This window comes from Capra hircus, chromosome 10, assembly GCF_001704415.2.
Source record: "Capra hircus breed San Clemente chromosome 10, ASM170441v1, whole genome shotgun sequence".
NCBI lineage: Eukaryota > Metazoa > Chordata > Mammalia > Artiodactyla > Bovidae > Capra > Capra hircus.
Window position 1 is genome coordinate 79970642 of NC_030817.1, and position 11540 is coordinate 79982181.

Below are 11540 nucleotides of genomic sequence, written 5' to 3' on the forward strand. Positions count from 1 at the left end.
CCAGCAGTCATGCATGGATGCGAGAGTTGGACCATAAAGAAAACTGAGTGCTGAAGAACTGATACTTTTGAGCTGTGGTGTTGGAGAAGACTCTTAAGAGTCTCTTGGATGGCAAGGAGATCCAACCAGTCCATCCTAGAGGAAATCAGTCCTGAATATTCATTGGAATGACTGATGCTGAAGCTGAAACTCCAATACTTTGGCCATCTGATGTGAAGAGCCAACTCGTTGGAAAATATTTTGATGCTGGGAAACATTGAAGGCAGGAGAAGGAGACAACAGAGGATGAAATGGTTTGATGGCATCACCGACTCAATGGACATGAGTTAGGGCAAACTCCAGGAGATGGTGAAGGACAGGAAAACCAGGCATGCTGCAGTCCATGTGGTTGCAAAGAGTCGGACACAACTGAGTGACTGAAAAACAACTCTTTTATTTATAGATGAAAAGAATTCAATTGAGTAGGCTATCAAGCACCTGAGCTTCCACTGGGCCTGAAACAGCAAATAAATGTTAGATGCAGAGGCAAGGGGACTGGATACTTAACTCCTGCCTTCTTCGGGAGTCCAGCAGAAGATTTAGAAACCAGAATTTTCCCACCCTAGTTGCCAAGATATGGGAGTTATTCATTGTTTAGTTTCAGAAGACTGCTCCAAGTCAGGAAATCTAATTTCTAGTCCTAGATCAACTCGACAGTTGTGGGTAAAATTCAAGACCATTATTTCCTCTTGCAGTGCTTATTTCCCAAGGCAGACAATGCACATAGTTGCTCAGTCGTGTCTGACACTTTGAGACCCCATGGACTGTAGCCTTTTAGGCTCCTCTGTCCATGGAATTTTCCAGGCAAGAGGTGCCATTTCCACTTTCATTTCCAGGGAATCTTTCTGACCCAGGAACGGAACCTGGGTGTCTTCCATCGACCAGTGGATTCTTTACCACTGCGCCACCCAGGAAGTCCAAGGCAGAGGACAGGAATAATTAATACCCAAACAGCTGACTTTACCAGACTGTAAAAAGCAGGAGTGAGCCGACATATTTGAAAGTATTAAGAAAAGATGAAAAAGTTGGCTTAAAACTCAACATTCAGAAAACTAAGATCATGGCATCTGGTCCCATCACTTCATGGGAAATAGATGGGAAACAGTGGAAACAGTGACAAACTTTATTTTGGGGGGCTCCAAAATCACTGCAGATGGTGACTGTAGCCATGAAATTAAAAGAGGCTTGCTCCTTGGAAGAAAAGCCACGACCAACCTGGACAGCTTATTAGAAAGCAAAGACATTACTTTGCCAACAAAGATCTGTTTGGTCAAAGCTATGGTATTTCCAGGAGTTATGTATGGATGGGAGAGTTGGACCATAAAGAAGACTCAGCCCCAAAGAATTGATGCTTTTGAACTGTGGTGTTGGAGAAGACTCTTGAGAGTCCCTTGGACAGCAAGGAGATTCAAGCAGTCCATGCTAAAGGAAATCAGTCCTGAATATTCATGGAAGGACTGATGCTGAAGCTGCAACTCCAATACTCTGGCCACCTGATGCAAAGGGCTGACTCATTTGAAAAGACCCTGATGTTGGGAAAGATTGAGGGCAGGAGGAGAAGAGGAGGACAGAGGATGAGATGGTTTGATAGCATCACCGACTCAATGGACATGAGTTTGGGGAAACTCCGGGAGTTGGTGATGGATAGGGAGGCCTGGCGTGCTGCAGTCCATGGGGTCACAAAGAGTCCCACACGACTGAGCGATTGAACTGAACTGAACTGAAGAAAAGATGAGGCAGCGCATAATGAAATACTACGTATGCACAAGCTGGGTTTGAATCTGTGTGACCAGAAGCAAGTCATGTAAATCTGAACTGGCTTCTTTTGTCAAAAGTTCTCCCCTTCACATCCCCTAACTGGTAGGAGGCGGCAGCCGAGGGGGTCTTTACGCGTTGCCCCCAGGTGGTCACCATGCAGGTGAACGTGCTTATCTTCTGTGCCTAAATTCTGGCTCTGGGCTTCTCTGGCTCATCTCATTTATAGATGAAAAGAGCTCAGAGATCAAATGACTTCTCCAAGATCGCACAAACGCCTTGGGGGTCCATGAAGAGTCTAGCACGGCCTGCGTTGGAACACCAGCCTGGAAAGGCGACTCCATAACGTGGCCACCTTCTCAAAGATAAGCTGAGGCCCGTCACCTAGCGGCAGGCTCAGGCAACGCAACGGAAGTGTCTTGAAAGGGACTCCGGGTACTGCGGAATCCAAGAGCCAATACGCTCTCAGTTCGCTCAGTTAACTCCTTTTTCCCATTGGGCCTTTAAAAGTGCCAATCAACCAATTGCCGAGTTTTTACTGGCTTAACTCCACCCATTCTACTCAATCTACGAATCATATGGCTCCTTCCAAGAGCATATTTATATTGGTAAAGCTCCTCCTAAGTCTGACGCGTTTAGCCGGTTCTTCTGTTCCATTGGCTGGATCCGGCCCCTCCTTCCGTACATCCTGTTTGGAGCGGAAATGAGAGAGCCCCTCTTCGTATTGGTTTAGATTTGCAAGCGGTGATCTCGCAAGTCTATCATGACAACGTCCGCTCTCCGGAAGTACAGTTCCGGAAGGGGCAGGCTCTGTGAAGATGGCGGCTCCGGTGAGTTTCGTGTGTTTGTTTCCTTGGCTTGATATTGTGGACGTTTCCTTTCTCCTCGGTGCCTGGAGGCAAATTATTGGCGCGAGGAAAGAATGGTGATAAAAATAGTTCTACCGAGGCGTCCTCCCAGCCACAACCGTCGTAAGGAGACGGGACTGGAGTTAACGCTCCTTTCCAGTAACGTGAGAGGCTGGCCGGCCGTGGGGCGAGGCTGCATGGGCATCGGAGTGGGAAGGCAGGAAGTCTGGGCTGTTTGAAGGAGAGAGGGGACTTTTCCACCCCACACCTTCCGTCTTATGATCCTGAGGAAAGAAATGACTTTTCTTTACTATCCCTTCATAGGAGGTGTTGGAGTCAGACCTGCCAAATGCTGTGGCACTTTTGAAAAACCTCCAGGAGCAGGTGAGTAGTGCCACCCCTTTTGGAATAGATTGAGTTGCAAATAGGCTCTGACTTTGCTTGCCTTACCTCTAAAGTTTGGTGATTTGGGGTCATGGGGTTTTCCTGGTGGCTCAGCGGTAAAGAACCCGCCTGCCAATGCAGGAGACGGAGGTTGGATCCCTGGGTAAGGAAGAGCCCTTGGAGAACTGTGTTCTTGTCTGGGAAATGCCATGGACAGAGGAGCCTGGTAGGCTACAGTCCATGGGGTCGAAAATAATTGGATACGACATAGCGACTGAGTACGTATTTGAATGACCAGACACCTTAAGAGCAGGATGATCTAATAACCTTTTCAGGCAACAATTCAGAGTAATTGATTTCTGCATCCAAAGGAATATAGGAAACTTGAGGACAAAAAAGCATCTGAATCAATTTCCTTTGTTCCTATAGATAAGGAAGCCAGTGATGAGAAAGGTGATGTGATTTGCCCTTTGGGTGCCCAGCTGATATACGGTTATATACTAATAGATCTCACATTGCAAGTTCAGCTGCATAAAGGTGCAGTGCACCCATGACCACTTCCCATCCCCATTCCCTACCTCTAGTTTGGTGAGTCAGTCTGTTTAAGAAGAGGTTGAAAGTTTTTTCTTCTTTTTGAAGAAGTATCAGCCTCTCCTGTACTTTCCCAGAACTGAAAAGAAGATGATGCTGTACTTTAGGCAGTGTTTCAGATATCAGTATTTTTTAGGTGGCTTGTTTAGATTTTGTCCTTCACAGCTCACAGAGATGACTTGATTGTATTCTGATCAGGGGTTTTTTTGGATTAATTTCAGGTGATGGCTGTCACAGCACAAGTGCAAACTCTGACCAAAAAAGTTCAGGCTAAAGCTTATCCTACAGAAAAGGTAAGACATATTGAAGAGTAAGCATCCCCTGACTTAATATTCTCAACAGTTCTATCCATTGTCGGCTTATTGAGTGTGTGGCCTGTCCTCAGTGCTGGAGCTCTGAAGATGAATAAGATCCAGTTTCCGTGCTGAAGTCCGGTAGAGAAGGCAGGTGAAAGCAGTAGGTATAAACAGTAGCAGTCATGGTGAGCGGCTGTGAAAACTGAGGCGTGAGATTAAATGATCAGCAGGGAGCAAAGGGAGTTAGGTGTCTTAGAGGAGGTAGCAGGATTGTAAGGAATAAACAAGGGTCAGAGGGATGGAAAGAAATAGCATGTGCAAAAGCACGAAGACCTAACACGTGATGATATTCTGCGAAGGAGGTATGTCACATAGTGTGCTTTTTTGTACATTTTGTGTGTGTGTTGGGGGCAGGGCTAGAAAATATGACTGGAAAAGTAGTCACTCTACGAAGAGCCTTGTAGGCCAACTAAGGAGTTACTGCTGTGTTCATTTAATCCAAAATTTTGCTAATTGGGGGCATATTGCTTATTTTGTATACTAAGAAAGAGTGCTGCTTGTTAATCTGTGACATACTAAGATACTGTGGATTTAAAGATGTATTCTGACTATGAAAATGATGTGTATCTTAAATACAGTGATTTTAAAATTAAGGTCTTGAAGTTTCCAAGGGAATTATTGGGTGCAGGACAGTGTAGAAGGAATCTCTGGATCAGTATAGAAGGAATGAGGGATTTCTGGATCCCTCATCCCTGCTTGAACTGTGTTGCCTGTTCTATGTATTGAACTTTTGTTCAAAAGATATTATTTAAGCATGACATTCCATAGGTCAGCAGAAGTATGGAAATCATTATAGTAGGTTAATAAAAGTCATTGGGGGTTCTTAGAACACGAGATTTACAGCAGACTTGTGCTTTAGGAAGATAGCTGAATTCTTAATGTATCTTTTTGCCATTTCTTTCTCTTCATTCATTTTTGTTCTCTTCCCATTTTTAATCTTAGCTTCTCGTTTTGTTTTTGTTTTTGTCTTATATGCTTGTAACCCATACATGTGTAACTCATAAGCTTTACAGTGCCCAAGCATGTCAGAAGATCCTGTTTCTCACATTCTTGGCTGCCTTTATTCTGGGTATGATGCTTTTATGCATTTTAATGCCTTTTTGAGATGAGCTGCACACATGTGTCTTAGATCACTATATATTTATTCATTGAACAGTTATTTAGTAACTTTGAGAATCAAAGACCTTCATCAGGTGTTTTATAGGCTACAAAGTACATTCCCATCTTATTTGAGTCTCATGTTACATGTTATAGATGAGGAGACAAAGGTCATAATTTACCCGATATTTGACTATTGAATGCCTAATTCAAAAGTTGAGCTCAGCTTGTGTGTCTTTGAATGCTTTGCTGGTCCTCCTTTATCATGCTAGTGTTGACTTCAAGCATATTGGTTTACAGATACCCAGGGCTTGGATGTTGGAGTCGGAGTGAGTTTGAATCCCAGCTCTACTCTTACTACTATGTTATCTTAGGCAGAGATTATTTATTTAGCCTGTCTGAAGTAGGTCTTCCAAGGGCTGTGGGCTTTTCCAGTTTTGTTTTATGCAGTCACATTGACTTTTTTTTTTCCCCATAACCATACCTTAAGTCTGCTTACACAAATTACTTTTTTATTTAAAAGAATGCACTTACAATTTATGATTAGCAAGTCGTAATACACTTCTTTGGTGGTGGACTATCCTGTGCAACGTGTGGAATATTAGTTCCCTGAGAAGGGACTGAACCCGTTCCCCCTGCAGTGGAAATGCAGAGTCTTAATCACCGGACCGCCAGGGAAGTCCCTGTAATACGTTTTAATTTTCAGACAGTTGAAAAGATACATAAAATCACAAAGAAGAAAATTTTAAAAAATGAGTGTAATCACCATTCTGAGATAACCACTGGGATACATTTAAAAATTTTGTTTGTTATAAAAGTAATATGTGCTTGATGGAAAATCACTTTTATAGTATAGTCCATTTCTTCCTTTTCCTCATCTCAGTTCCCAGGGGTAGCAGTTGCTAATTGTATTATCTTCATTTTTCTATACATGTAAAATATGTATATCATACTTCTGCCTCCTCAGTTTGAACCACAGTATTCACTCTTTCTATGTAGGTAGAAAGTGTGTTGACATATAACTAAGTCCATGTCACTAGGTATAGATCCTTGTTTTTACCTGTAATGTATAATTTCATCATATGGGGATAAAATCATGTATTCACTATATGTGATATGTATTCACTGTAGTGATTCAGCAGTCACTATAAAATCATGGTGACTGTTTTGGTTAAATTAATTTAAAATTCAGCACTGTGGAGATATTTTTGATTGTCACAACTTGAGGGGTGGGGTCAGGGGGTGGAGGTCAGGGCTGCTGTTGAATGCCCTGTAGTCCTCCTCTGTTCACTGTAGATGGAACAGTGCTCCACAGCAAAGAATTATCTGTCCCCAGATATCAGTAGCCCTTGAGTTTGAGAAACCTTGCTATAGTGATTTTGGGGGATACTTTATTGATTTTCCTGCTCTTCCTGCCTTCCATAATTCTGTGAGCTTTGCTTCCATTGTGTTAGCATAATTTTCTCTGTGGCCATTTTAGGTATAGCCACTTCCTTGAGACTACTCTAGATACTTTACATGAACTGCTTGGAAAAAACTTGAACTTGGAAAAAATTATCCTGTTTTCCCTAGGCTCTCTCTCCTCATTCTCTGGTTAAAACTGAATTTGCTTCTCTTATGATTCAACTCAGGGTCTCAGCCTTTTGGAAGTAAAAGATCAGCTGTTGCTCATGTACCTTATGGATTTGAGCCATCTCATCCTGGACAAAGCCTCAGGAGGTTCTCTTCAGGGACATCCTGCAGTTTTGAGACTGGTGGAGATTCGCACGGTACAAAGCATTTGGCATCTTATGGGCTCTAAGTTGCTAAATCCTGAACTCCAGGACTGTGGCATGATCGCTCTCATTTAAGTGGGTGTTCTCATGTTCCCTGGGTCAGAAAGATCCCCTGGAGAAGGGAATAGCAACCCACTCCATTATTCTTGTCTGGAGAATTCCATGGACAGAGTAACCTGACGAGCTACAGTCCATGGGATTGCAAAGAGTCAGACAGGACTGAGCAACTAACACTTTTATTTTATTTTTTTTCATCTTTCTCATGTTTAATGAGAAAACCAAATGGAGAAAAAGCATTTTTGTTTTCATTTCCTCTACTTTTTGCATATTTTAGGGGCTTTATCTGGCAGCTAAAAATAGGAACTTTTGGTGTGTGCTTATGGCTCATACGGTAAAGTGTCTGTCTACAATGCGGGAGACCCGGGTTCGATCCTTGGGTCAGGAAGATCCCCTGGAGAAGGAAATGGCAGTCCACTCCAGTACTCTTGCCGGGAAAATCCCATGGACACAGGAGCCTGGTAGGCTACAGTCTGTGGGGTTGCAAAGAGTCGGACATGACTGAGCGACTTCACTTCATGTAATGGTATTTAACCACATTTTAGGTTTTGGAAAAGCTTCGTCCTTTGGACCAAAAATTGAAGTATCAGATTGACAAACTGGTCAAGACTGCAGTGACAGGCAGCCTCAGTAAGTAGGGGAAACTGTAAGGTTTTCTGGGGACCATTCAAAAAGTTCCAAGTCTTGTAAAATCTCTTGCATTTTATATTGTAGGTGAGAATGACCCACTCCGTTTTAAGCCTCATCCCAGCAATATGATGAGCAAGGTAAGAGGCTGCAGTACCCTGATTTTCCTGAGGAATCTAAACCTGGGTGAGCCTTGTGGTGCTCCTGGACCTCCTGGGATTTCTTATTACTGTTGACTCCCAGCTTGTGCCTAAGAGTGTTGAATGTGAGATTCCCCTTTGTTCCTCTGGTTTGTATTCCCACTTTCCCAGGTACTTCAGCTTTCAATTTCCTTGTCACTTATTTGACTAACTCTTCCTAAGTTTGTGGACATTATGTTCCTCTTATAGTTGAGCTCTGAGGATGAGGAGGAAGATGAAGCAGAGGAAGGCCAGTCTGGGGCTTCAGGGAAGAAATCTGGAAAAGGAACAGCTAAGAAATACGTCCCACCACGCTTGGTTCCAGTTCATTATGGTATGAACTGTGGCTGCTGCTTCCTCTGTGAATTGTGTTTCTCTTCTCTGTTCTGGGATAACCCTTGCTGATTTTTAATCACATAGATGAAACAGAAGCTGAGCGGGAGAAGAAGCGCCTAGAACGAGCCAAGAGACGGGCGTTGAGCAGCTCTGTCATTCGTGAGCTAAAGGAGCAGTACTCAGATGCTCCAGAGGAAATCCGAGATGCTCGGCATCCTCATGTTACTCGCCAGAGTCAGGAGGATCAACACAGGTGCATTAGAAGTTGTTTCTATGTTATAGGGACTTGTCCTTTTGTTTTGAATGAATATGATTAATCTGATTCCAAGAGAACCCATGTTATGTAGGAAATGGAGTACTAAACTTGGGTTAATGATTTCTAAGAATTAGAGTTTTGAAGTACATTATGGGGACTAGGGGAAAAATGTTGTTTTCCCACCCCTCAGACCCAAGCTGTTCAAGCTGAGCAAATGCTCCATGGAGAAAAAAATATGCGTTGCCACTGACTAAGGCTCTAAAGTTCCGTTTCACTATCCCTGCTCTTTGTTTTCTGAAGAAAGCAAGAAAATCAGGTGTTTAGATTAGCTCAGGGAAGGAAAGTAGAAAAGCAGTTGTTGAACACAAATTTGTCAACTTTGCCTAGGTGACTCTCTCTATAGTCGATAGATGTCAGTGAGAGGATCCAGGTAGGGAATCCTGTTTATGAAGCTGGAATATAAAGAATTTTCTTATGTAATAATTTAAATATTCCTGTGGACGGGCTGTGAGTTCATTTCTGGGGAGGAGGGACGTTTTAGCACAAAGAGCATTTCATTGAACATTGAGTACTGAGCATATAGTATCATCTCAGCAAATACTGTGGTGACTAGCTATTAAATTTCTTGAGAACTGTCTACATGATGGCTGAGTATACACCTGGGCCAGGTTCTTGGCTGCAGCTTTCTGCCTCAGTGGACTGAGCATGCTGGAAACTGTCTGTGTTTCTCTTGCAGGATTAACTATGAGGAGAGCATGATGGTGCGTTTAAGTGTCAGCAAGCGGGAGAAAGGACGGCGAAAACGAGCAAATGTCATGAGCTCACAGCTTCATTCCCTCACACACTTCAGTGACATCAGTGCTCTGACAGGAGGAACCCCTCATCTTAACGAGGTGAGGTGCTGATCCAGTGGTGGGAGGTGACCTTCATGCTTTCAGCTAACTGTATGTGGGCTTATTACCACGAGGAACTTGGAAAGGGACACTAACATTGAAAGCGCACAGCCATTCCTTCCCTTCTCCGTGCATCTCCAGGATCAAAATCCTACTAAGAAGCGGAAGAAGATACCTAAGAAAGGTCGGAAGAAGAAAGGTGAGTGAATGGCTCAGACCTGGGTGATCAAGTGCAGCGTGGGCTTTATAAATTGAGATACCGGCTCTGGGTTTGCCATTCTAGTTCTTACCAACCTCTATAGTGTATCTTCCATACTGGGCATTTATCTCTTTAGATGTGGGCCTTATTTTTTTCTTTTCCAAGATGAAAATCAGTATCATTCACAAAAGAGACTTCTGGATTCTGTCTCTGAAATCCCCATAGCTCCTGTGCAGGCTTGCTTACGTAAATATAAAAGCATCCCTTGAAGGAACTGCTATCCAGTGTCAGTTTCCTTCCTCCTTCCTGTCTTTCATCCTGGGAGGATACAGAGCACTGCCACGGGGACCCACTCCTAAGGAGCCCTTTTCTCTAGATGGTCTTTTTGTCTGTCTCTTCGGTTTTTCCCAACTGTCCTTTGCCTCATTCTTCGTTTCCCTTCCTTTCAGGTTTTCGGAGGCGGCGGTGATTATGGGTGTACATACTTAATTTATTTTTGTCATCCGGGATACTTCTAATTTCATTGTATGTAGGTTTTTTCTTTGGAATTCATTAATCATATACTCTGGACATGTGGAAAGATCTTTATTAATAAAATTGATTTTACTTAACAAATTCAAGCCCCTTTTGCACATGTATTATATGACTGGAATCTCTGGGTGTGGGTATTTTTGGTGAGAGGGTGATGGAAAAGGGAAAGAGGAGATCTTGGGGAGAATAAGAAAGTTTGGCTTTATATGGTTTTCTTTGATAAATATGTTCCCCAGAAACTAGAAATTGGCTAGTCAAAAAATATTGAGAGATTAGAGTAGTGTAATACATTCTTTTACCCCCATGTTGCCCCAAGTTCCTGTATGATTTATTGTAGTGATAATACAGATAATCTGAAATATACGGACATTTTAAGATTTATTATGTATCTTACAGGGATCCCCAGGTGGCTCAGTGGTAAAGAACCCGCCTGCCAATGCAGGACATGTGGGCTCAATCCCTGCATCAGGAAAGAACCCCTGGAGGAGGAAATGGCAACCCACTCCAGTATCTTTGCCTGAGAAATCTCATGGACAGAGAAGCTTGGAGGGCCACAGTCCATGGGGTGGTAAAATGCACGCAGGCAATGTATATTTTTGACCACCAGATGGCATTAGTGTTCAGAAAACCTTTGGTTTTGACTGTAATCAAATACTATTCAATGGAACCTTTCCTCATAACCAAGTTATTCTTGTTTCCACTTCTCTGAATGTTTTTCTTTTCTCTAAAACAGCATGAAAATAAGGCAGCCCTTAGGTCAGTTATTGAGAGAGTGTATCTAGAGAAAATAGAGTGAATAAGAAGAGTGTGAGGAATCAGGATAGTCTTGTGGTTTTCTGACTTGTTGACACTCCTTCAAGAAAGGCTTCAGTTACCAGTTACTAAAGGCCAGTCCTGTTACAAAGACCTTGTGAAGTAATGCCAACGAGCAGGCAGGCAGAAAACTCCAACAGACCAAAAGAATAAAAATTCCACAGACATCAGGCCAAGTCAGGAGACTGGTAGAAGTTAAATATCTGAGATCTTATATTCGGTTCAAAGAATGACTTCTGTTAGTGAGAGATCCCTCTGGCCTTGGATAATACAGAAAATGAGAAGAGGAATAGGAAGGGGGTTGAGTGTAGAAATAATTCCTTGGAATTAATGATGTGTCATGGCGAAGGATATAATTTGGATCATTCTATCACTAAAACCTTGTTGATTCTAAGTCCTATGAATTTGGACTTAAACTGGTCTGGGGCAGGGCCTGCTTTCAGTCAGCTATAGCTTGGTAGAAAGTGGTTAAGAGAGACAGTCTAGGACTGTCTTCTGTTAACTATGTGATCTTCTGCAAATACTTGACATCTCTGGCCTTTAGTTTTCCTCAGTTGAAAAATAAATGTGTTAGACTGAATCTGAGATTTCCTGCAAACCAAGGAGCCTAGAGGAGTTTCTTATGGATAATACCAAGATGCACTTACTGCTGGGGTCTCTGACTTAGTCCCTGGCAGGTCTGAGCAAGCCTGATGTACCCAGAGCCTGCCTTTTTCCTTTCCGGCTGAACTAACCGGACAAGAGGTTAGGACCACTACTTTCTCCTTTAGGACCAGCTATTGCATTTGCTTCTAATTTGTTAA

General features: G+C 42.9%; 1 protein-coding gene across 1 annotated transcript; it reads left to right on the forward strand.

The window, feature by feature from the left end:
• On the forward strand, positions 2490 to 10009 carry NGDN (neuroguidin). Its single transcript, XM_005685242.3, has 11 exons — positions 2490 to 2624; positions 2967 to 3026; positions 3839 to 3910; positions 6703 to 6840; positions 7449 to 7533; positions 7618 to 7670; positions 7920 to 8043; positions 8130 to 8298; positions 9038 to 9194; positions 9336 to 9393; positions 9843 to 10009. Exons 1-11 carry the CDS (start codon positions 2613 to 2615, stop codon positions 9860 to 9862), a joined length of 948 nt encoding a protein of 315 aa, XP_005685299.1. The 5' UTR covers positions 2490 to 2612; the 3' UTR covers positions 9863 to 10009.

What these genes read in the sequence shown, in the direction of transcription:
- NGDN (XM_005685242.3), top strand. An exon ending in GACTGGTGGAGATTCGCACG is followed by an intron (nt 6,841 to 7,448) that starts GTACAAAGCATT and finishes ACCACATTTTAG; the next exon opens with GTTTTGGAAAAGCTTCGTCC. An exon ending in CCAGCAATATGATGAGCAAG is followed by an intron (nt 7,671 to 7,919) that starts GTAAGAGGCTGC and finishes TTCCTCTTATAG; the next exon opens with TTGAGCTCTGAGGATGAGGA.